This window comes from Phocoena phocoena, chromosome 3, assembly GCF_963924675.1.
Source record: "Phocoena phocoena chromosome 3, mPhoPho1.1, whole genome shotgun sequence".
Taxonomy (NCBI): domain Eukaryota; kingdom Metazoa; phylum Chordata; class Mammalia; order Artiodactyla; family Phocoenidae; genus Phocoena; species Phocoena phocoena.
The window spans coordinates 46,973,859-47,001,481 of NC_089221.1; the positions used below are offsets into that span (position 1 = coordinate 46,973,859).

General features: G+C 38.9%; 1 protein-coding gene across 2 annotated transcripts in view; it reads right to left on the reverse strand.

Moving 5' to 3' along the window:
* Positions 1-27,623, reverse strand: part of PDE4D (phosphodiesterase 4D) — an 867,194-nt gene that overhangs the window by 706,195 nt on the left and 133,376 nt on the right. Inside the window, exon 1 of one of the 2 annotated variants that reach the window (XM_065873345.1) lies at positions 21,448-21,713. The exons of the other annotated variant lie outside the window; for it this stretch is intronic. Coding sequence (XP_065729417.1) covers positions 21,448-21,713 — 266 coding nt within the window. Of the gene's footprint in view, positions 1-21,447; positions 21,714-27,623 lie in introns of those variants that run through there. 2 annotated transcript variants of the gene reach the window in all.

A 27,623-nucleotide genomic window follows, 5' to 3' on the forward strand; every position in this document is an offset into this window, starting at 1 on the left:
CCAGAACTCCTACTCTTCTATCTGTACCGTAAGATTGTAAGTTGGATTTCACGTAGTCACAAGAGTTTTACATCTTCTTCCCAGATGTGGAGGTGTCAGGATCCTAAATTTATCCCAAGAAGTACATTTAGATAGATGTCCTGAAATAGACATCTCTTCTTCTTTTGTAGAAACTCTGTCACCATTTCACATTTGAAAGAAGAATCATTCTACAATGTAGAAGTCATTCTTTCACACTGGCCTCCCATGTCACTGAAAACACTTCTTGTTTACTCCCCACAAAAGGAATGTTACTGGGAAACATAGTTAATATTTATTTTGAAAGGAAATAGGGCTCAAGAAAGGAAATAATAAAGTGTTTTAAAGCCCATCTTCCCAGTATTTAACCTATATTAATAGCTAACATTTACCATTTAGAGTAATGCAAGCAAAATCCAGCAAGATACCATTGCACTTAGTATAATCATTACAGTTGTAGGTGTGGCAAAGTGGCACTTGATAAGAAATCCTACTTAAAATGTCCAAATCTTACAAGTTAATATGTGATCAGTGATTATTTTATAAGTTGGGGTTGGGGAAGCGGTCCAAAATAGCTGGACCCTTTCCTTATTCCTCACATCAAAACAAATGAGGATGTACCAAAAATTAAATACAAAAAGAGAAACCTTAACAGAATAGGATAAAAGTAAGGTGAAAAACAATATGATGATTTTAAAATGGAGTGGCACACTCCTTAAACATGTTATAAAAGCAGCACATGGGGCTTCCCTGGTGGCGCAGTGGTTGTGAGTCCGCCTACCGATGCAGGGGACACGGGTTCGTGCCCCGGTCCGGGAAGATCCCACATGCCGCGGAGCAGCTGGGCCCGTGAGCCATGGCCGCTGAGCCTGCGCATCCAGAGCCTGTGCTCCGCAATGGGAGAGGCCACAACAGTGAGAGGCCCGTGTACCGCAAAAAAAAAAAAAAAAAAAAAAATTAAGAATAGAACTACCACATGACCTAGCAATCCCACTTCTGGATATATATCCAAAAGAACTGAATCAGGGTCTTTCATAGCTGCACTATTTACAATATCCAACAGATGGAAGCAACCCAAACATCCACTGCCAGTCAGACAGATAAGCAAAATGTGGTATCTACATACAGTGAAATAGTATTCAGTCTTAAAAAGGCAATCCTGTCACATGCTACATCACAAGTGAACTTTGAAGACATTAAGCCAGTGACAAAAAGACAAGTACTGTATTATTTCACTTATATGAGATACCGAATGTAGTCAAATTCATAGGAAGTAGAATGGCGGCTCCCAGGGCTTGGGAGGAGGAGGAAAGGGTAGTTATTGTTTAATGGGTGTAGAGCTTCAGTTTTGCAAGACAAAATGGTTCTGGAGATCTGTTCCACAGCAATGTGAATATGTGTAACACTACTGAACTGTACACTTAAAAATAGCTAAAATGATAAATTTTATGTTATGTGTTTTTTACCACAATAAGAAATTAGAATATTTATACATGACTTTTAGAAACTATAAAGCAAAAGGAAAAAAAATAGACTGAGAAAAATATTCAAAACGGTTTGAGTAAAAGTACGAGATTAGATCACTCCCTAACACCATACACAAAAATAGCTCAAAATGGATTAAAGACCTAAATGTAAGGCCAGAAACTATCAAACTCTTAGAGGAAAGCATAGGCAGAACACTCTATGACATAAATCACAGCAAGATCCTTTTTGACCCACCTCCTAGAGAAATGAAGACAAAAACAAAAAAAAACAAATGGGACCTAATGAAACTTCAAAGCTTTTGCACAGCAAAGGAAACCATAAACAAGACCAAAAGACAACCCTCAGAATGGGAGAAAACATTTGCAAATGAAACAACTGACAAAGGATTAATTTCCAAAATTTACAAGCAGCTCATGAAGCTCAATAACAAAAAAACAAACAACCCAATCCAAAAATGGGCAGAAGACCTAAATAGACATTTCTCCAAAGAAGATATACAGACTGCCAACAAACACATGAAAGAATGCTCAACTTCATTAATCATTAGGGAAATGCAAATCAAAACTACAATGAGATATCATCTCACACAGGTCAGAATGGCCATCATCAAAAAATCTAGAAAAAATAAATGCTGGAGAGGGTGTGGAGAAAAGGGAACACTCTTGCACTGCTGGTGGGAATGTGAATTGGTTCAGCCACTATGGAGAACAGTATGGAGGTTCCTTAAAAAACTACAAATAGAACTACCATATGACCCAGCAATTCCACTACTGGGCATATACCCTGAGAAAACCATAATTCAAAAAGAGTCATGTACCAAAATGTTCATTGCAGCTCTATTTACAATAGCCCGGAGATGGAAACAACCTAAGTGCCCATCATCCGATGAATGGATAAAGAAGATGTGGCACATATATACAATGGAATATTACTCATCCATAAAAAGAAACAAAATTGAGCTATTTGTAATGAGGTGGATAGACCCAGAGCCTGTCATACAGAGTAAAGTTAAGTCAGAAAGAGAAAGACAAATACCGTATGCTAACACATATATATGGAATTTAAGAAAAAGAAATGTCATGAAGAACCTAGGGGTGAGACAGGAATAAAGACACAGACCTACTGGAGAACGGACTTGAGGATATGGGGAGGGGGAAGGGTGAGCTGTGACAAAGCGAGAGAGAGGCATGGACCTATATACACTACCAAACGTAAGGTAGATAGCTAGTGGGAAGCAGCCGCATAGCACAGGGAGATCAGCTGGGTGCTTTGTGACCGCCTGGAGGGGTGGGATAGGGAGGGTGGGAGGGAGGGAGAGGCAAGAGGGAAGAGATATGGGAACATATGTATATGTATAACTGATTCACTTTGTTATAAAGCAGAAACTAACACACCATTGTAAAGCAATTATACCCCAATAAAGATGTTAAAAAAAAAAGCAGTTTGAGTTAATTTCCTAAACATACTCAGTTATTACAAATCAATGAACAAAATGGTTATTATCCCAATTTTTTTAATGATGAAATATATTAACAGGCAGTGGACTAAGAAATAGTAAATAAATAATGAAAAGATGCTGAACTCACTCATAAAACAGAACAGTAAATAATAAATGTATTATATTTTATGCATAACAGTGACAAAAAATAAAGTGGATCATATTCAGTGACAGTGAGAGTGATAATGAGGTCCGCTGGCATACTGTTTATAGGTGTGTAAAATGATGAAACAATTTTAGAAGTAAATTTGCCAATACATGATTTCACTTGATAGAAACATATCTTTTGATAGAGATGTATCACTTGATAGAAATGTATCTTTTAGCTCTGTAGTGAGAATTAAATGAAGTAATCCCTGAAAATACCTAGCACTGTGCTTAATACATAGAAATTACTTAGTGTTATCAATATTTTTATTAAATTTACTTAAATATAATTAAAATATTTCTGGGAGGTTACACCAGTCAATGTTAATAGTATTTACTCTGGCGAAAGCAAATGGAAAGCTGAGAGGGCTGAGAAAGGGCATGTGAGGACCCACACACCATTACCTTTTGTAGGGATTTTTACCATAAGCATGTATTACATTTATGGTTTTAAAATGTTAATTTTAGTCACTGAGATCAGGACCAAACATTCATAAAACATTGGAAAAACACTCATCATTCTCCTTTCTGAACTCATCTTGCCTACAGTTTTCCTTTCTTCTTCTTTCAAAAGAGCTCTATATGCAAAATAAATAACATTTCCCCATTTCTCTTTCTCTCATCCCTTTCCTGAGCTTTTGAGAAGAAACATCAAGACAGCAGGAGGACTGGATGACAATTGTTCACTTAAAGGAATCCAAGTGTTCTTGGCTTCTTGCCCTAAGAAACCTTGTTGCCTTAGCTAGTCAACCTGGAATCCTTAAGAGCTGTTGGAATAGTACTGTCCATATGGGTGTGGCCCAGACCTCACACTATGTACGTGGCTTTCCCAGGGACTCCCAGAACAAGGCATACCATTAGACACTGTAATGGGCTGAATGGTGGCCCCCCCCAAAAAAAAGATAGGTCCACATCCTAAACTCCAGAACCTGTGAATGGTTCTAGACGTATTAAATTAAGGATTGTGAGATGAGGACATTATCCTAGATTATCCAGGAGAGCTCTAAGTCCAATGACAAGCATCCTTATAAGAGGCACACAGAAGGGAAGATTGACACAGAGAAGGCGTATAAAGACAGTGGGAAAGATTGGAGTGATGTAGCCACAAACCAAGGAAGTCGGTAACCCCTAGAAGCCAGATGAGGAATGGTACGGATTCTCCCCTAGAGCCTCCGCACAGAGTGTAGCCCTGCCAATACATTGATTTTGGACTTCTGGTCTCGAGAGCTGTGAGTGAATACATTTTAGTTGTTTTAAGCCACCAGGTTTGTGGTAATTTGTAATGGCAGCCCTAGGAAACTAATTCAGATGCCCTTCTCTGGAGGACATTTATCTGAGAACAGATGTTTCAATTTGTTTCAACACTTACCCTCACTTTTACACCACTTCCTCTCATCCTTTTCTGTCACAGTCTTCACAGTCAACATGTCACCATGACGTCGTAAATATTGTTGAAAAAGACATAACTTTGGTGTACAGTGTTTATGAGAAGTAACCTCTCCTGTTAGTGCTGCACCTGTTCATGTGGTTGATCTGAACTCTATCCCACGAATCTGTGATTCTACAACCTGAGATCCATGTATGTGGGTCACAGGGGCTTTTCTGTCTTCAAAAACACCGATTAAAATGTGAAACTCCTTAGAAGATAAAACTTTCTGGAGTGAAAACTATAATATTTCAGGGAACCCGCTAGGCCACTGGATCTGAGAGGGGAAAGAAAAGGGTCCAGAAAATTCCAAACACTGCATCTGAGTACTAACCATGTTTTCTAGAGCAGCTGACCAAGTTCTTTAAGATATTGTATCATCGTAAAAACAAAAATATAACCAACAAATCCTGTGCTGTTAGATGTATCAGAAAATGAATTTCAAAGCATAAGTCACGATTGCCTCACTAAACAGCTGCCACTGAGGAATGCGATTAAGGAAGTGAAACAATGCACCTTTTCCTCATTTTCAATGTGATTACAGCTTTAATGTGTATTTAGTTCTGCCATGGTTTTCAGTGAAAATGTTCCGGGCATGGCAGTGGAGAAGAGTTTCACCTGAGAAGGTCGGCAGATATTTCTCTCAAAAGGCTCTGGGGGGCTTCCCTGGTGGCGCAGTGGTCAAGAGTCCGCCTGCCGATACAGGGGACACGGGTTCGTGCCCCGGTCCGGGAAGATCCCACATGCCGCGGAGCGGCTGGGCCCGTGAGCCATGGCCGCTGAGCCTGCGCGTCCAGAGCCTGTGCTCCACAACTGCAGAAGCCACAACAGTGAGAGACACGCGTACAGCAAAAAAAAAAAAAAAAAAAGGCTCTGGGGATTGGCAATACCTTGGAGAAACTATTAAGATTAGAATCTGGCACTGAGTTTTGTAGATTCAGAAACTGGAATCTCTCAGCCCATGAGAGAGACCTCTTCTCTCAGAAGCAAACCCATATCACACAAGCTCACGGAACTGCGGAACGGAATCCAAATGCCAATTAGCTTCTTCTCATTAAGCACTACATCATCGCCCTGATTATAATGCTTCAACTATGTGACCCAATACCCTCCCTCTCAGTAGAAAGTCCTATAGAACACTGAAGACTGTAATCAGAAGACTGCTTGGTGAAAGGGGAACCAGAACAAAAGATAGAGATAAACAGATGATAGATTAGATAGATAGATAGACAGACAGATAAGATAGATAAAGAAGGCTATTAGTAAGATTATTAACATAATTGGAATGTTTAATGTCAGTCTATCAACCAACAGTTCCTCTCTCAAGCACAATGTCTGAAAAAGCACTGCCAATTTTTTTCTTTCGTGATTCTCTTCTATGACTATTCAAATTCCCACCAATCTCATTGGCCTGTCAACTCATCTCTTTAAAGTGTTGCATCTTGGCTCTGTTGCGTTAAGTGTAGATTTCATATGTTAATTCACAGGGGAAGACTCTTATTTCTACTTCTTTTCTTTCCCTCTGCACTATATACAGGCATCACAGAACACTTTGCAGTTAATTGTGACCATAGTATTAACTCTAGCTGAAATACAGCAGGAGAAACAACATGGCAGAACATTTTCTAATATTCCTATATTGCAGCCCACAACTCTTGATCACTTTACAAGGTCGGTCTTCATTATTAGTAGGCATGACAGTAACCCTATGGCTACAACAAGAAGCTGACGACCTTAACTTTTTAGGTGGCCCCTGGTATAAAGCCTGACTTTGATGCATCTAAACAAGCATGAATATAGAACTCATGATGACGTCTATTAGGATTATAAAATCTTCGGAGAGGAAGCTGTCGAGAGCTGCCGTGCTTAAGAGATTTAAAAGCAGACAGATCAAAGCATGTGTCATTGAAAATCCTGCTGGTTGTCCTGAGAAAGGGGTAAAATTGCAAACCCATTCAGTTGTATCCATTACTGTAATGACTTAGAATAGACTAGGAAAACGAAAATGAAGGGTGAGCAGTGTAGGGTCATAATAATAGTAATCACAAGTCATGTGCCACTGATACTGAATTTTTCTTTTGTACAGCAAAGACAGTTTTGTGTTTTTTTCTGAAGAGCTATGGTAACAGGTTTTATTTTTGAGTGTCTGGTTTCCTGTCTATAGCACCACGCACCTGAGTAATATGCCTATCCCAAACATTCATTAGGGTATTGAAGATGCATCAAAAAATGAGATGGACATATGCCAAAGGGTTTCATGCTAAGAGTAGAATCTATTTACCCATTGAATTGACAAAACTGAATTTTGGGCAGGTAAAAAAGCAATGCTGTCACATCATACTGCATCTCATACTTTCGAGGTTAGAATTACATAGATAGGGAAAGAAGAGGCTAGAAATTCGGCATGCTGAGAAGTCTAGAATAGAAGGGATGCAGGATAAGACACTCTCTAAAACTTGGAGTAACATGCAATTTCTGAAGGGAAAATCTTGAGTCATACTGATTACAATTCTGAGCTCTGTGGAGCATTTAACTGACAGTGTATTTCTTATGGCACTTCCCTTAAAATACAGTTCTCTGCAAATTGATGCTACGCCTCTTTTAAATGGGCCACCCTATACATTCCGAACAAGCTTCTCCCAGTAAAGAATCATGTTGATGTAAATCTACATTGGCAAGAGCGTCATCAGAGTCAGCTGGGAGTGACAAGCATATTCTAGCCAATTCTGGGTGGTGTGTTGAAATATGCTTCCCAGGCTGCAAGAGCTAATGCACAAAAGCCTACCCACGTCTTCATGGGGGTGATGTGCTGAACAGCAAAGCCGTGGCTCTGTCAGAACATAAAACACACAGCGGGAGCATTTCTGGAAGAGAAGCCAACCAATCAATCACAGCAAAAGCAACATAATCCTTACAGGTGAAAAGGTGCCAGGGCTCGCCCTTTCCCTTAGGGCAAAAAAAAAAAAAAAAAAAGGTTTGCACAGGTTGCTTTGCAGGTCAACCTCCTAAGACACAGAAGATCGTATTTCCTAGTAACAGCCAGGTTCACCTAATATCCATTTGCAGGCAGGTAATACAAACCAACAATCCAAACTCCAAACAGAAAGCTATGTTCTACCCATTTTCATATTTGTTTTGTTTAAAAGTATGATCATGAAAACATCCCCGAACAAATGTTAAAATGCGGCACGGTCTTGCTCTCTTTAGAAAATAATTTACGCCTACACATAAAACCTATTTATTTAATAAAAGCAGTATCATTGTAACAACTATATGTATGAACCATTGCGGCAAGTACAACATATATTTTTTCAGAAATATTTTTTTCAGTTCTTCAATATCTATTTTTAACATCAGGCTTAAGAACAAGATTTTGTATCCAATGCTGGGGAAAAAACATGGTAATTTCATGTTAGAAAATCTGCCCTAGGGCCATACATCTGGAAACTAGCGATTTCCCAGTCGCCTTTCTGCATCTTCTGTCACACTTCTCATCCCTGGAGCATGAATGTATGGTAAAGAGATGGGAAGAACATGGCTTTACCAGACAGAAATGTTGGCAGACCTGGCCAGCTGGTTCTCATTGCCTCTCTCCTCCATTTCTATCAATGCACTGCAGCTGAATTAGGGTGTCTGGAATGAATGAAAACAAGTAGACCCAAGAGACTGGCCATCCTAGCCCAAGAGTTGTACTTGTCTAACTGCATGGCCTCAAACGAGATCCTTGTCTTTGACACACAGTCATCACCACAAGAAGCCCAAGACTGCCAGGTCATTGTTCATCACCAGACTCTCATCCCCAGCTGGCTCTGTAAATCCCCTAGTCTGATTTAAGTCCCCAGCCCTCCCCCAGTCCCCCTCCAAACTCTCCATAGTGAGCTTGCACATTCTTGCTGTGACACTGATGGCTGCCCATTGAGGATGCTGGTTTATTTCGGCTTTCTGATGTGGTGGCTACTTCCCCTGCATGTTTTTGTACCACCTCCTCTAAAGGAGAAGTAGGTATCTTTCTCGCTTTCCTCTGCTGCTTCCAGAGAGAATCGTGACCATTTCTTAACTACCTTCCCTTTTACTACTCTCCTCTGAACCACCATTATATCTCACCTGGATTACTGCAACAGTCTAAATTGGTCTCCCTGTTTCCTCCTCTGCCCCACATCTGTATTTTCTACACAGGAGCCTGAATGATTTTTTCAAAACTTAAGACAGCCTGTATTTCTCCCTGAGGCAGACACTCCCACTGCTAACACTTCTCCCTTCAAAACATAATGGTCATCACCAAGAAAAATCCCCAATCCTACCATAGCCTCAAAACACTACGTGACCTGACTCCTTTCAATGTCTTGGACCTCATTTTCTACAACGTCCCCCTCGCTCAAACACACAAATCACATCATCCCTCAGACCTTTGCACTTGTTACTTCTTCTGCCTGAAATGGTCTTCCCCGAGGTAATCAGTCACCTTCTTCAGACCTCTATTCAAAAGTCACCTTACAGAGAGTCCTCTCCCAAAAAGTATTTAAAACTCTATCCCCTTACCCTGCTTTCTTCTTCTTTATTGTACTTGTTATTCTCTGACCTACTGGAATATTTATTTATATATTGTCTTCTTCTCTGTTAGAATATATGCTCCATGGAGGCAGGACTTTGTCTTTTTTGCTCAGTGTTATATCCTCAGAAGAGTGACAGATAGAGTAGACACTCAGAAATTATTGATTGAATAGACGAAAGGATAACAGGGTATTTAGCTCTTGATTCTTACCCTGGTAAGCCAGTCTTGAAATAGAGTATCAATACCGTAAGAGTGAAATGGTTTTCTGTGTACAGTCCATCAGAAGTGCTAGATGTGTTTTAAGCATTATATTCTCATGCAATTTAATGAAAAGGCAGATACAGTCCTCACATAAATAATGTCTCTGCTCTACGCATCAGAGCACAAGTGCCACCAGTGGAATTAACACATCTCATTTGAATGGAAATACAACCATGTTTTCTGCTATTTCTTAAGGATTATCTTAGAAGGAGTAGAAGGCATAGCTAGCGGAAAGATGGTATACACTGGTCTAACTGAACTAAATCTCACATTCCAACCACTGAGTGCATATACTTGTGGTTTAGCAAGCTTAGCATGGGGTAATAACTCAAAATGTCACTTCCTTTTATTTGGAGTAAAGCTTTTAAGAAAGATAAAATTGATTGTGTTTCACTTAATATAAATCTGTGGGGTGTGTGTGTGTGTGTGTGCGCGCACGCGCGCGCGCGCGCGCGCGCGCGCGCGAGAGAGAGAGAGAGAGAGAGAGAGAGAGAGAGAGAGAGAGAGAGAATGTTAGCTGACCTTTGAAACCTGATTCCAGCTTTCCTTTACAGTCGCTTTCCGTAAAGATACTCCATGCTGTACCCAATCTCACCTAAACCCCATGTAATCCCCATATTGGTTCATGTTGTTCCTTTACTGAAAAGAACTTACCTCCTACCACTTCCTGTCCTTCCATACTTCACTCCAGTTCTCTTCCTACTGAAATTCTCTATGCTTCATGTTCATATCAAATTATTTTCTAGGCCCCATTTTTCTCTTTGTAAAATGTGACAATTAAACATAAACCTAATAAAGTTGCCATGAATAGTAAATAACATAAGCTAAGGAAAAGCTCAATGTGGGCCTTCTTTGTGACTACTCTATCTCACACTCCATCTCAAGTCTCACATGATTCCCACCATTAGAAACAATCTCTACTTTCCTATAAACTCCACCACTCTTTGTACTTAGTTATGGCAACTACTGCGTTATGGTTATTTGAGTAATCGTGTTTTATCCCCATCTGATCACAATCCTTGAAAGCAAAGACAGCAATGCCCCGATAGCATCACATACAGCAACCTTCATAAAGTACACACAGTAGGAGGTGAATTAAGCTTCTAGATATCAATGGGTTCAGATCACCCTCAGTGTTCCTCCATGACTCTTTTTACGTGATATTTGAATAGTACTTTATTCTTTTCAAAAAGTCTTTTCATTAAGTATATCATTTGAATTTTTAAATACTTCCACGAAGTAAGGAATGAATTAGTAATAGTTCCATTTTATGGATGCACTTAATTGCGACCTGTGGAGTTTAAATGATACCCCTGGGATCTCACAGTAAGTGAGTAGCGGAGTTGGACCAGACAGTACATTTTGGGACCTCTTTCTGTATCACAAGACTATGCTAGGCGTTAGGAATACACTAGTGAATAAAGTGAAAGCTTATCCTCTAGATCAGTGGTTCTCAACCAGGGACAATTTCGCCCCCAGTGGACATCTGGCCATGTTTGGAGACATTCTGGACTTTTACTATAGGATGGGTGTGACTGACATCTAGTGTGTAGTGGCCAGGGATGCTCTTACAGCCTGCGGTGCACAGGACAGCCCCCATGACAAAGCATTGCCTTGGCCCATCGAGGTTGAGAACCTCTGCTCTGGATTCAGCTCCAGGATGATTGACTGTGAAGAATCCATAGGAAATAATACCAGAGAAGATTGTGGAGGTGAGTTTGCAGCTGATGACAGAGACTTAAACACCAAGTTGAGGAGTATGAATTTTATCCTGTAGACCAGGGATTGGCAAACTATGACCAGTAGACCAGATCCAGCTCTTAACTGGCCCCCATCTCAGATCTGCTGTGGGTGAAGAGCTGGCTTCCTAGATGTGACCTGAGCAGTTGTACCAGGCCTCGCTCTCAGAAGTGCCCTGTGTGGGACTGAATGCTCTGCTGTTGCCTTCATGAAATTCTTAATACTTTTTTGAACGAGAGTTTCTGCATTTTCATTTCACACTGAACCCTGCAAGTTAGGTAGCCGGTCCCATGTGGGTGTTCTAGTCTGGAAGTAAATCCTCCATAAGATTACAGAGGTGTAGAAAAATTGGGCTCCTAGCTTACCTCAGCTTTCACCTATTTGCACAGAGATCCTCACCGTTTTAAAAAGCCCATGATTGTGCCCTTTGGAAGTAGAACTTAGAAACTGCCATTAGCAGGTATAGCAGTTTTCCACAGAGCAGTTCTATGCTTCTTTGCATCTCTGCAGCTACCAGGTAGGAAATTAATAATTATAGGGTGATAAAAATGGGGTCCCAACACCTGACTTTCAAGCGGGTAACTGGAATTACCCAATCCAAGTTCAGTGCATTTACCTCCAACTAAGGGATTCAGACCCAAAGAACCCCTACAAAAACTGAGGTCCTTCTTCCAACAGTGGAAGTATCAGTGGTTTAGGACCACTGGGTTGATACATTAGAGAATCTGATGCACCAAGATGGTTTTAGGCATAAGGGATGTCATTTACTGAATTTAAAATGTTGAATTAAATAATGAGAAGGTTACTTCCTTCCCAAATCCTTTCAGTCATTCTTACTACCTGAAGGAGAAGGACTTAACTGGTCTTTCACATCTCTACATTACTTACTAACTGCCATTTTAAACGAAGAGAGAGCAGACCTCAGACTCAGACCCTCTAGCCGGTCGTAGTCTCCAGTCAAACTTGAATCTATTTAGCTTTTATTCATTGTATTTTTGTTCAATGATCTTCCATGTATGATAAATGACACTGGTTTCCAATTTACAGTAAGGATATAAAGCTTCATTTTTAAACATATAGGCCTTTAAATAAAAATATAAATCAACCAAAAAGAAATTAAATACAACACTGTACAAATGACCCACAGATGTACTTTAAACTGGGAAGGTGATACAGGAATAAGCGCACCATTAATGACACTGCTATTGCTATTGTAAGAGGGCTTTATCAAAGAAGCCTGGTTCTATTCAGAGGCAAGCTGTATAGCGTTCCGCCTTGTGGGTCACCCGCCTCCAGTTCATATAAGTTTTAGTTATTACCACCCATAAATCATACACTGCTCTATTTGGCAGACACTCAGTAGAAAGTCATAAAAAAATCACACTGCAAAGTAAAACAAATACTATAAACCTAAAGAAGGTAACCAGTAGAAATGATAATCCAAATAACCTTATTAGGCAGAAAGTTGCTTTCTTCAAAAGGTCAACAATACACACTCACCATTTATAAGTATAAATGTGAAATCAGCTACATAAGAAAATGAAAAAAAAACCATGTACCCTCCCCTAATAATAATATACAGAGGAGGCCACTTTATTTTAATGATAGCTAATTTGATCAGAGGGCTATCTCATAAGACTAATGGAAAGGAAATCGGTTGGTTTGAAATTACTGCAAGGTAAAAGTGGGTATGAACTATGGACTAAATATTTACATTAAAATAACCTGCTAAATCTCTTGAAAATGTTTTTCTGTTATTCAATTTTACTTATTCTGAAGATGTACTTTGGAGAAGTGGTACTTTGTTTCCGTCAGTTCAAATTTCTCCAAATTTCATACTAAAAACACGAACAAAAAAAACCTGCAGGGTGTTTTGGGGATTTTGTTTGCTTCAAATTTCTCCTCAAAATCTTGGCATTTCTTTTATTAGCGTAAGTCTTGTGTATAATTGAACCACTATGAATTCTAAGAGATAAGAATTAGTCATAAGAGTTTAACAAGCTAGTTATTCAGTAATTTACCAAGAATAATAAATATATTTTCATATTTTTTCAGAAATACAACAGGCATAAATTATTTTCAAAGTATAAACTAAAAATTATTAAAATGCATATACTTGACAAATTAGTGACACTGTCATATACGGATTCATTCGTGTATACTAAAGTCAAATCATACCCATCTAGGTGTGTGTAAACCCAGAACACACACTCACACACACAGAGCCGTGGTGACAAAGTCCAAACAAATGGTTAATCATTGCGTTTGAAACTTCTTTGACTATGGCAATCAAACAGGACATCACCAGGACTTCTAGGCTGGAAGGCTATAGATCTCCCCAGGTGTTCAGCATAAGAGCCACAGCAATTGAGGGTATGTTTCTCAATTAAACAACAAGTATTCACTAAATATATATTATACAGGTGGCACTTGGCCCCTCACAATGGATACAAAGATTGATGTATGCGAGGGTTCCTATTTTTTAGGAAATTACAGTCCAGCTGCACAGTCAAAACACACTCATGAAAAAGAAGACAGCATAAGACAGAAAGTGTTAAATAAATGGCAACACTGTGCTCTCAGAGTTCAAGGACAGATCTCACCAAATGAAGTAGGCAATTTGGCCCTGTACACATTTGCTCCTGAAAACCCAAAGTCGAGCCATTAATCCCAGTGTTTTCACTTCCTTTCCTCTCATTAAACTTTACATTTTATTTATGATATACTGGCCCAAAGAAAGCAATCTCAGAAATGCCCTTTTAAAGAAGACAGATAGCATGTACTTATGGTCCCAGAGATATTTCCATTCTGAAAGCAGGTATCTTGTTAAGTCAAAGAGACCATCCCAAAATGGGGGGACTGGGCAGGAAAGCTGGAGGATGGGTAGAAGGAGAGTGTTTTGAGGTCAGATGGGCTGTGGTCCTCCTGTCTGGCCACCCGGTCATTCGCCGTCAGCCTGTGAGTCAAGCCAGCTCTGGTCACCAAGCAGTTCGCTGCTGTTGCTTAGTGACTTGAGCCTGCAGACCATCATTTCCAGCTGGCTCTTCTGGAACCGAACTTTAATAGATTTCTGACTTAATCTTTTCTTCAGAGCTCAAGCCTTTCATGCCTTTCTCTCTGAATCACTGAAAATAAAATTATCCTCTGATTGGTTTTGTCTTGATGCCAGTCTTAGTCTAAAACTACTCTAAAACAGAATGTTTTCTGTTGACCTTAAAACCTTCCTTCATCAAGGACATAGATTTCTCCTCCACATACACATATTTTTGTCAAAAAAAAAGTCTACATTCATACAAGCCACAGGTGTTAAACAAACACACTGAGATTCCACACTAAGAAAGGGTCTGTTCCTACCCTTCTGTTAACTAACCACCATTCTGTGGAAGTCATTGAATATGCACTGTTGCAGCTTTGATATACAAGCTGGGTAGGGAAATAAATGTGAATGTGATTCTTAGCCCAAAGGAAGGTAATACTGAAAGAATACACGGTGGAAAGTTAGGCAAACCTGAGTTTAAGTCAACTCACTTCATGGCTGCATAGCTGAATGATCTTGGTTATGTACCAATTTCTCTGGCCTTGGCATGTGTATGTGTAAAATACAGCTAATAATACTTAAATTCAACCGTGTTTGTTTTGAAAGGTTAATGTACATAAAGTATCTGACACACAGCAGGAGCTAAATCATTATTGCCTATGTTATAATAAGTCTAAGATTATAAAGTTATGTTATTATGAACCTAAAGTTTTTAGTCTAAAATGAAATTAAACAATTTGGTCTCATATCAACTCAAGACCTCATTTTGAAAATAAGTACTTCATTTGAAATAGCTGGACAGCATTTATGTCCTTAAAATTGAACATGAAATGATTTTTTCCTGTTTTTTATACATAGTAGAAGAAATTGGTGTGTTAAGATGGTATATAACTGAAGATAGAGTAAAAAAAATTTTTTAATTTGAATTTTTATTATTATCTACAGATTTCCACGTTTCCTACCCTAAATCATGGCTTCCAGATGGTGTCCTAGAGTGAATACCACCAATGCTCTCATTCTGAAGGTCCTGCAGCCTTTTTATGAACCACAGAATTATTAAAGCACTCTGTCCCTTGTTTTTACCCATGAGGCATGCACCTCACTAGCTTACAACAGCAAGTTGGAACTTCTTTTTAATTACTTATCTTAAATGTACTGTGGTTTGTTATCACTTTGTAAATTTAGTCAGTTTCTTACTTGTAAATATCAAATGCCTCTATAGCCATATGACTTATGAATAAAAAGTCTACAATTCAAAAAGGTTGAGTAACTAAGGTCAAATATGAAGTGGCCACAGAGCTGGAAATACGTGGCTTCCACTATGCTAAACTCCTCACAGTTTAAAAACATGATTTTTTTCAAAAGCAAAACCATTAAAAAACAATGACATAACTTTGTCACACTGGTGACAATAAAGCTTCTTCCTGAAACTGCTACTTGAAGAACAATTTTGGTAGCTTCCTGTCTAAGAAAAAAAAAAAGTGCTGAAGCTCTGAAGCTCAATTAATTACCTAACCTCACAGGAGCTTGTTATTTATAAAGAAATTTATATAAAGAATAACTTCTAAAATTAAAGCTATGATTTAAAAATTATTTTAATGAACTCTGAGATTCAATTTTTTACTTTCTTCTCATTCAGCATTTCTACCAAGTTTATAAAAAAGACTGTGCTTTTGCCTGGAAGTAGTTTCACCACTAGCATTGACAGAATTGACTTTGGCTGGTACAGATACACTTAATCTCTTTTCTCTTTAAGATAAATGTCAAAGGTCACAGAAAGTACATGAGTCATAAATTGCCAGGTTATTTCATTGTTTTCTTCATTTTCCTCAGTAACTATCTGTCACATTTTTATTTTGTAATTTCTTAAATATCATAAAGGCAACTGACAAGTTTTTAAGATGAATATCTTCCTGGGGTCTTCTGATTTTAGGAAAGGCTAAGCATGCTTTTCAAAAGTTACAGACACGCTTAACTTGCAGTGCCCCAAGATTCCTGCAGAAGCCACACAGCCAATTACACCAGAGACACAGCTAAAGACTCAGCCAACTGGCTCCACCTAACCTGCTGGCATTACTTCCTGTTGTGCGTCCCAGAAAATTTCCCCCGGAAACTTCCCCACCTCCTTGTATCACACTACAACCACAGCCCACCTCTGGGTTCCCAGCTCCTAGGAGAGCACCAGCAATGCCCTTCTCTGGGTATCCTTACCATAAGGGAGGAGATAACCTTAAAGTTAAGTCAGGCAAATGTAGGAAAGTTGGAACAAAGAAGAAAGAGTCTCAAATAGAACACCTAAATAATAGCTTTGAAAATCTACTTGGGTGTGTGTGGCGGTGTGTTTGTGTGTGACCTATAAACTCTCTAAATGGCTGGATTTCTTCTTTATAGGTGATAAAGGGTTTCTGGATCCTTCTGTAACTTAAAGAAAATTTATAGTGTATTTCTCTCTTAAACAACAACCATGAGAGCAACTGTAGTTGCTGCAGAAATTATGGCTCAAGAAAGCAAATGTTTACTTTTAAACATGAGCAATTTTATACCCAATGCCAAGTAAAGAGAAATTTATAATAAACAAAAATTATAGCCCAAAACATTTATCTAGCTCCCTGAAAATCTTTAAGATTTTCTAAAAGTCTTCTGAAAAATGCCTTTCAAAAATCCACCTAAAGAAATTATTTTGTTGTTTAAGGACATTACTAACTGCTTCTTCTACCTTTGGATATGTTGTAATTAAAAACACACACGCATACACAGAAATTTTAAAGATAAGACACATGGTATTATCTGGATAGTATCTTGCCCAGAGAAATCCTATTGCCTAGTATCACTTACACACTCTAGAACACGTTCCTTCATTTGGTACACAGAACCCAGTGTAAAGTAAGGAAAAAAAACTGAAAAATATAAAGATTTGCCTGACTGATTTTCCGGAAATAAACTTAACACTGAAAGTTTTCTTCACCAGAAATTCCGCTGACGTTCATGTTGACAGCAGAGGGAATTCCCTACGTTCATGTTGACATCAGAGGGAATTCCCTACTCTGATGAAAACAGAGTCTGGTCTATAATCACTGGACTACAAAGTACTAGACATTAAGTAAACATGGTAAAACAAAGTGATGAGAAGCACGAATACAAGAGGGTCCTAATCTAACACACAGCACCAGATCGAACACCAGTGTTCAGTGAACATTAGCTAGGGATATAATGATTACTAAAAACATTGTCCCATCCACAAACAACTGACAGGGTAACCTAGAGATTCAGGCTGAGCGAGACTGGATTAATGGACACATAATAAAGAAAATATTAGCTTATGTAATGACCCTCATTAAGTGTCTGTCCCTGTGCAAAACACTTTAATTTACACATAATTGTACTTAATAAAACCACAACACCAAGTGGATACGATTACTATTCCCAGGAAATTGGGTAACAGAGAAACAAGCCTATGTGAAGCAACTTGTTCAAAAATCACAATAGTAAACGGGAAGTCAAAATTTAAACATAAGTAACCGGACTTCTTCTCAGATGCTCTCTGTCCAAGAGTCCCACAGCACCTGGAGTGTTGTATCAATTCAGTAAAATACTCTTTAAATGGGTTGTGAGAATCCAAGTGAAGTCTGGTTAAGAACAATCAGGATCAACCTGATAACTACAGCATATAAACGTGAAATAACCTAGGGTGTTTAGTTAAGAGAATAAGTTTTAAAAAGCATGATAACACTGACATTACTGATTAATGGATGTGCCAAGATGAATAGAGCAGGGTCCTGGCTCTCTGATGGGTTTTTCCAAGCCTCTTGCCTTAAGGGCTAAGTTATGGAAGACAGGAGAGATTCAAGCTGTGGGGTTTTCAAAGCAGATCCAGGGGGACTTCCCTGGTAGTGCAGTGGTTAAGAAACCACCTGCCAATGCAGGGGACTAGGGTTCGAGCCCTGGTCCAGGAAGATCCCACATGTCGCAGAGCAACTAAGCCCATGCGCCACAACTACTGAAGCCCACGTGCCACAACTACTGAAGCCCACACGCCACAACTACTGAAGCCCGTGCGCCTAGAACCCGTGTTCCACAACAAGAGAAGCCCCTGCTCGCCACAACTAGAGGAAGCACACGTGCAGCAACAAAGACCCAATGCAGACAAATAAAAAAAAAAAGCAGATCCAGGAACCAAGGATGACAATTACAAGGAAGGAGATTTCAACTGTATGTAAGCAAGGACTTCCCAGTCACTAGACTTGTCAAAAAATAGAATTTCTCTGTATAATCCTCATCTAGGAGGTATGCAGAGATGTTAAAAGACCAGTCACCATAGATATTACTCTATGAATTTAACTATGGTATAGAGGGTGAACCAGTAGCTGTTACTGCATTGTGACTGACATGGGTGGGCTGTTCACCAGATGTTTTACCTTATTCCTGGCAACGTGGCTGAGATAGGTTTCCCAGCCTTCTTTGCAGTTATATGTGGCCACAGGACTGAGTTCTATCTGGGGAATTCTGGGATAAGTAATGTGTGCAGTTCTAGACCTGCCTCATAAAAACTCACAAATGCCATCTTCTGCCATCTTCGGATTCAGCTGAGCCTGGCAAACTTGGAAACCATGTGTTACCAATAGAAGAACCGCAAGATAGTAGAACTTGGCGTCCCTGAACTACCCCAGGGCAGGCTAGCTCCCCACAAGACGCAGAAGCAAGAAATAAACATTTACTGTGTCAATCCACTAAAGCAAAATGTTTACCTGAACTTAATCAGATGCCTTCCAATATGATTTTTTCTACTGTAGTGTAAATAATTTGAAACCAAGAACAGCTCTTGTTCAACTTTGTGATCAGTAGGTACAAGCTAAACACTTTGGACTCAGTAGGTATTAAATATATGCATATCGAATGGAAAGGAATATCAAGTATAGGAACCAATATTCTGAGGCAGGAACACACATGGTGTGTATTTAAATGGCTGATCGTTTAATTTAGGAGGAGGGAAGGATTTGACTATGGTTGCGGTAGTAGCAGCAGTTTAGATAGCTCTATATATATATATATATATATATATATATATATATATATATATATATATATATGCAGCACAATTTGGAATAAATTTTTAAAATTCTGGATCATGCTTAGTCCAAGTAATGAAAGCACAGATGGAACAATATTTGTCGAAAGATGCCTGTGGATATTATGAACGTCTTGTGGCTTGTTGAACCAATAGGAAAATATGAGGCACTCTTTCCAACTCCCTTGCTGGATGCTTTTTTATCCATGAGGGATATTGTCTCCCCTTCGTTACTGAGAATTGGTATCATGATTTTTCTTTTTCACGTCCATCGCTCTTTTGATGCCTCCCTCATCTGCTGGAGACCTGATACACCATAATGAAAGATCAGCAGAAATTGTGACCTTGGAGTTTCTCCAAACAGCATCAGAAAAGGAAGTGCCAGAAATTTCAGAAGAAAGCCTGTTTTCATGAGATTTCCTGCTTTCCTTACATCTCAACATGTCCAAATAGTTCCGATAACCTTCAGCTGAACTCGAGGGTGCTTCACTCAGAAATCAAGTGTCTGAGTGGAGGCTTACTCATTTAGCAACAGGTACAATTAAGGAACTATAATTAAAAAGGCATCTCAACCAAAAGGGACATTGCATACCAGAATTCTGGCCCTGACCCTGTCTGAACTCCAGCCAGCATCCTGCTGATGCTCCGTCTCAAGCCGTCCCTCTCTTCAGAGCATCTCCTAGTGTTCATCTATGCCTTTCATTCACTACTTATCTCTGACAAATTCTTTCAATAGTATCTTCCTCAGAGAGAAGTCATCCTTTTCCATCATTTAAGACTGAAAAAAATCAATGTTTGTCTTACCCCCCTTACGAGGGTTATATCTAACTAAACTTAGAAATGCCACTTAGTTAAAATCTTGGGGAAAATAAGAACTAAACTTAGAAATGCCACTTAGTTAAAACCTTGGGGAAAATAAGAACACTTCCCCGATCAGAGATCTAGCTATTTAAAATGACAATTCTGAGGTCAGACATTTCTTTGGGTGGGTCATGCCTTTTATTTCCTTTGTTGCCTATTTTCATCTATGACATGAATGCATTCCTGGGTAGGGCCATGTGGCTTTAAGTTTAGATTTTGATTCTATTTCTTGCTGCTTCTTTCCTGGAAGTCTTGATTCTGTTTTTTGGGGGATTTTTGTTTGTTTGTTTGCTTGTTTGGGTTCTGTTTTGTTTTGTTTTTTCCATTCCTGGCATACTCTTTCGTGTTCTACGGAAAAGCTGTATAAAAATCATTCAGTCAGTTTCTCAACTAACGTGCTCGTTATTTTTTTCTGTTATGTTGTTTTCTTCATCATAATTAATATTCATTTTGCCAAAATGTGGAAGTAGTGCATAGAACCTACTACTGCCTAAAATTAACCAACTGTGTATCACAGACCCCTCTTTCTCCGATCATAGCCTAAAATTGCCTCTTTTCAGGCAGAAACACCATAAGCTCACACGATGATGTATTTTAGTATTTTTTACAAGAGCATGAAAATATCAAGAATCATCTAGAAACCTACGTGGTATCATATGCCTAAAACAAATTCACCTAAAAACATTCGTAAAGAAAATAAAAATATTGACAAAATAGTCGAAGAATTCAAATTCAAGGCACATGGCAGTATTACCTAGTACCAGCCTGCAACTTTCTGCACGGCATTCCTAAACCCACTGAAAAGGCGCGTTGAGATTACAAACATATTAAAGTCAGTAGTTAGGAGGGGTTTTACTTGGACACACCATTACACACATACACACACCCACACACACACACTCCATACACATCTCTATTTAATTGGGGATCATGCAGAAAAGAGAACAAACTATGATTTTCCTCCTCTCCTTTCTGGTCCTTTCTTTCCTAGGCTGTTGCAGGACCCGGCAGGACTATAGCTTAGGAATTCAAAGAAACACCACCACATCGTATAGGAAAAAAAAAACCTGCATTCTTATTTGACATCTGGAATTCAGTTTTCTTGTAGGAACTTGCAATAGGAATTGAACTTTGAGAACCACCCACCTCAAAGGCTCCTATTACCAATCTCAAGGATTACTGCCCTGACTTGGACATCTGTGGGATTTATTAAGGTAGATTACTTCTGATAAATCACGGGTCAGGGGTGAAGACGAAGACGCTCCCCTCCCTACCCCTAAAGTGAAAAGCGGGAGGCGCAAAAATCACCCAGAGGCACCTGGCCACCATGTCTGATAATCCGTGCAAACCTTACCACGTATGTGCAACTGTGAACCGCCGCTGTTTGGGGATGTTGCTACTGAGAAGCATCCTGCGCAGGAGCCTGGGGGAATTTCTCGGCGAAATCACCGGTGAAAGCTTGGGAGAAACCGATTTCCTTGCCGTCTTGGACTTCTCGTGCTGCAACAGGTTTTCCCGCAAGGATTTCACAAGATCCTCGTTCAGCCAGGGGTTTGGACAATGCGGATTATCCACTTCAGGGACTGTTAAAGTGTCCGGGCTTGCCGTCTGCTGAGCCATTTTCCCGGCCAACTTTGTACAGTTGGCAACGATCCAGGGCAACGTGGTTCCCTGGCCTCTTTCCAGTGATTGCCTTCCTCGGACTCTCGGGGAGATGTCCGGGGAAGCAGGTCGGATCTTGCCGCTGCTAGTTCATTCGGTCGCCTGCCTCAGTCTCTCGGCGGAGACTGGGCTGGGAGTAGAGGAGACGAGCGCACTCCACTGCGGAAGCCTCTTGAACGTCACCCCTCCTCTGCCGATCCCCTGCCAAAGATCACCGCCGAGCTCGCAGGGCAGAGGAACATGGAGGGAAGCCACGGCGAGCGAGGCTTTTGTCAGCGCTACAAGGCAGCCTGTTAAACTATCGGAACTAATGCGCCGCAGCTGCTCCTGTGACTTCTGCTTATGTACATAAAAAGTCCTGGGGGGAAGGGCTTAACCATCAGATGCCTGCTGCTGTTTGTTTGGCTGGTCTTTCCATTTGCTTATTCCTGAATCCAAAGGAAAGAAAAACTTTGAACTTGACCTTCCTCTCCCGCAAGGTCTGTTTATCTCCCTTCGGTCCGCGTTCATAAAAGAAATTGCTAGTCCCTGGTTTTTATAAGGAGAGAATAAACAAACATGAGCTAGACAAGGAGAAATACATCCCTGTTGGCTGAACTCAATCTGATGCACCTTATAAAACAAATCCCAAGAGAATAAAATGAACTCTTTCTTTTCCTCCCTCTTTCTCTCTAGTTAGAAACCAAACAAAAGGTTTCAAAATCCTGCATATGGAACACATTACAGGTTGCGTTGTGTTGTTTAGCCTTGCTAATGCAGGCCCTTTCAAAGCAGGGAACAACACAAGTTACATACACGAATGGTGTTTGTTATCTCTTTACATTTAAACTTACGATCCACGGGAGGAACAGACTGTTTTCACAGGGGCCTAAAAAAGATTTTAGAGTTTCAATTATTGCTTATGGTATATACATTTTTATTCAATTATAAAAGAAATAAACCTAGCTTTTCATAGTTATTTCCTTAAATGTTTTTAATATAAGATTTTTATTCGTGGTCAGAATAGCTTCAACAAACTTACTCAAAGGAGGTTTAAAATAAAAGAGAAGATATTATTTCTTACCTATTTAGTTTGCTACTGGAGAAAAAATGTAAATATTACAATAATTCAAGTAAGTAGGTGATAAGGCCTGTTAAATCTCATTATACGGACACCAGAAGTGTAAACATTAGAACTGAGTTTGGAAGGGAATCCAAACCTTTGATCATAGATGTCCCCAGCAGCCCAGTGATGCTACAGACAGCTCAGGATTGAAATCAAATCACATATCTCAGGATCTAAGAAAATATTTTTTAAAAATTTAAAACACAGTAACTTAAGAAGGAGTTAGGAAGTGCAGAACAGAATAGTCGGACTGAATTTTTTTTTGGTTTCTATGATAACTATTAGGTCAATTCTAAGAGTTCCTCCTACTGTCTTCCCTGGTTGTTCCACCTTAAGTTTTAATTTCTTGTCTTTAAAATGTTACAGAAAAGGACACTCTGATGTTCTGTTCACAGAAGCACAGGGTCACCACTTGGTGTACCTATAATAATTTAATGAGACACATGTACCATGACTTAATCAGAAAATTTGTTTTATACACACACACACACACTTAAGTAATAATTAAAATGAATAGCCAATTTCTGTAAAATGGGCTGAGGGCCTGACAATTACATTGGGAGTTGTGCAAAACAGGTACGCATAAGCGTGCTTACCCCCAAAGGGTTTATAATTTAATGGAAAGGACTACACTATGCTCAGAAAAAGACACCAGAAGACCTAAAAAGTGAAATTATCAGGGGCAGAAATATACAATGAGAATGGTGTACATAAGTAAAGAGGGAATGCTGAGTTGCAGTAAAGCTTGAAGAGGGGAAACATCAAAAATTAATGGAAAGGAAATTAAGAAAGAAGTGCACTCCGGATGAGGAATTACAACGTGCAGTTCCAATAAAGAAGAAGTAAGCAAGTTTTGTTCAAAAAGAAAAAAAAACTGAAATCAGTATGTATAAAATAAACCCTGTTCAGGTTTATAGAAATAAAAAATTCAGATAACAGGATAAAGTGAGAAAAAAAACAGTAGGCAGTAAACTGACAGGGCAAAGAAAAGAAAGAAAAATTTCCCACTTTCTAAAGACTTAGTTTCATTCAACAAACACTTGTGGGCATTTATTTTGTGCTAGGCACTATATCGAGTGCTCTAGGATATTTAAAGGTTAGTCCCATGCTGTCCCTGCCCTCTAGGAGTTTACAATCCAGTAGGGCAGATAAAGTGCAAAACAATTGACAAAGTGTAGCCCAGGTACCCAGAGGAGAGCCTGGAAACTGAAGATATTTAAATGCCTGGCTCTGAGTAGAGAAAAGTGATTCTCAGTGACCAAATAAAGGGATTGATATGACTGAGAATGATATAGGATCTATGTTGGGAAATTCATTGAGTTCAGAGAATTCTAGGTTCTATTCTTGCTTACAGTGACCTTCCCTTAAGAGGAGTAAAATATTTACACGCTAATCTTCTCATAATTGGTATGCCATGTGGATGCTCAAAGAGACTGGACACTTTGTGGATGATCACAACTACACTGAAATAGAAGATGCAACACTATTCTATAAACAAATCATTGAGTGTTGTGGTTAAACACGGACTAAGACTGAAAAAGGCGTTCTGCAAATCTCCCATTGCTTGGTGCATGTTAAAGGGTTCCACTGTAGAAGCAGAATTGTCTACTTCTGTACAGGTGCCTATATTCTATCATTACTTGTTCAATTTCCTGACATCTACAACTACCCTCTTGAATGCCCCCCAATGATTTATGGCATGCATGCTCCTTTTTGAAAATAAAATTAATTTGGTTTTGAGAATTCTTTGCCACCTCCTTGAAATAGCTTGAAAAACCCTGCAGTGTTACAAAATCATGCTTGAAAATAACTGCCTTAGGAAAAGAACACATTGTAAAGTTCTGAAGATAACCAGGTGGGGGAGGCCTGGATAAATTGGCAATTCTCTTTATAATAATGCAGAAGGTCAGAGGAATTCTTCCAACAGGAGGACTACACAGCTTGCTTTTTCTTTCTTTCTTTTTTTTTTTAACAAAATCTTTTAAAAACTAGCTGCCAGAAACTTTTCCAAAAAACACAGTACCGTAAGTGACAGCCAAATAAGGCCTTAGATTTTATTAACGAGTGGAAAATTGAAAGTAGGAGAAATGTTTTGATAAAAGCACCCACGCCTAGAACAACAGATAACATCTCTTAACTTAACAAAAGTTTTCCTAGATACCTTTTTGTGGATTTTCAAAATCTGTTTTTTTAGCTTCTTTGGAATCCTTGAAAGCATTTATTTAATTAATTATTCATAAGCAGCAAAACAAATAAGAAATAAGATTTGCACAAGTTCTGGGACAACGACTACAAAGTATGCCTTTGCCCAGGTAAGATCAAGCAAGGCTGGATTTCTCACAACTGAAAGGGAGCAATGGTACAGTTAGTTCAAAAGAATGGATAAATTAAAATGAGTTATACTTGACTATGGAATGCATTGTAGGTTTCTCCCAACCATGTTTTAGTTAGGTAAATAGTGCGTTAAAATGAGACTGCTTTTTAAATTGTCCACAGGATGTGGTCCAGGGAAATGACCCGACAGTGGGAGAGATTATGTTGTCTAGCAGTTAAGAGGGTATGTGTGGAACCCAAAAGCATGTTTGGAACCCCAGCTATGATACTTACTAGCTGTGTACTTTGTCTATGGCTCAGTTCCTCATGCGTGAAACAGAATGAGAATAATAGCTATTGCATAAGAATGCTGCAAAGATTGAGTGTGTTAATACCCATGATACAAAGTATATGAAGAGTGCCTGGTACAGGATAAACACCCAGTAAATGAAACCTGCCACTAACTGATACAAGGAAATTACAGAAATTTATTTACACGTAGTAGATACCAACTATATACCAGGTATTTTGCATTTTCTTTCATTTAATTCTTGCAATAACTCTTAGCGTGTTATTTCATTAACACTGTTTTACTGAAGAGGTCATAAGGAGGTTAAATAACTTACCCAAAGCCATTAGTTCAACAATGCACAAGAGAGGTTTATCTATGAAGTCCCAGGGCCTCTTATTTCAACTGTATATCAAACCACCCCGAAAGGAAAGCTGATTTAATATTTAAAATCAATGATGAATATTTCTATGGAAAATAGTAGAAATCTGAGTGTCCTGAGCTCTTGGTTTAGTTAACACTAAATTCTGTCCTTGGCTTCACTTGGGACATATATGGTGACAGCCTGTGAAGCCTGCCAAGTCATGAAATTCTTACAAAGACATGGTATTCAAGTGAGGGCAGCTTGAGGTGGAATTCCTGAGTGTTTTTTCATCTACATGCCTGTATTTCTTTGCTATGGACGCGTTTTCATTAAACTCCATGGTAGTTTTCCACTTTACAAACTAATATATTTGAAAATTATTTTTATATTTTCAATGTGTTTATTTTGAATTTATATCCTTATAAATTCTGATGATAAAATTATATTATCCCGGGACTTCCTTGGTGGCGCAGTGGTTAAGAGTCCACCTGCCGATGCAGGGGGACACGGGTTCGTGCCCCGGTCCGGGAAGATCCCACATGCCGCGGAGCGGCTGGGCCCGTGAGCCATGGCTGCTGAGCCTGCGCGTCCGGAGCCTGTGCTCCTCAACGGGAGAGGCCACAGCAGTGAGAGGCCCGTGTACCGCAAAAAAAAAAAAAAAAAAAAATTATATTATCCCCATATCTAAAAGCACATCTGAACATTGTAGAGTAGGGCTTTCAAATCATCATTATCATTGAACATCTATTAGGTACTGGGCTGGTTGGCAGAGATTAAAAACAGTAAAGTATCTATTTGAAAATAAAAGATATATACAACCCCTCCAACAGAGAAAATAAATGATAAATATGAAGCTAATAATAGAAACAATCAGTGCCTCAGAGATTTAAATGAGCAATCTATATATATCTAGACCAGTGGAAAATAACTCAGAGAAGAAGCAGGACTTAAATTAGGCCTTAAAAGAAAGTACATGTGGAAGAAAAATAATAAGATGTTTTGGGGGGGCGTAAATAGTCTAGCGGAGGTGAGAGGTGTTGGATTTGTAGACTTCTATGGAAAAACAGTAAAATTTATGTATTTTGGATATAGCTAAATAATATACAGAGAAATTCAAATAAGATTAAATTGGTGGCAATGTATATTATAATTTGGAGACGGATGATTCTGAAGACTGTTTATTGTCACAGTTCTGTTTCAATATAAATTTGTGTAGAAATGGAAAGACAGGAGCTAATCACATAAGAATTAGAAGGATTTGTTCCTTGGCTATACATGAGCATTCAGGCCAATAAGGAAGTCAAAAATAGATTAGATTTTTCTTAACTTAATCAATTATACATTCCATCTAATTAAGTGTGGTTCACCTAATTAATCATCAAAAGGCTGTTAAGGTAAAAGAAAGGACCTGGGGTTTGTTGAACAAAAGAAATATAACTGTTTGATTTATATTAGAGCTATATTTTGAGCAGACAATGTCTTCTTCCAAGCTCAATTCATTTTAATAAAAAGATTAAATGGGTTTTGTTACTAGATTAAATTTAGTTAAGTGGGCTTTTTCTCCCCCTAGATTAAAGCTAAATGTTAGGGATCTATCTATTGAAATAGTAAGCTAACATTTAATTCGAAAGAAAAGTTACCATTTTATAGGGCACAATTTATACCAGCAACATAAACATAGCATGTTTGTTTTATTTCTGAGAAAAAAAACTGCAACACAAAACTCAAGACTCCGTTTCTGCTGATATGGTCACTTAAAAAAGCTTCCAATACTAGAACAGAATTCCTCTTGATTAC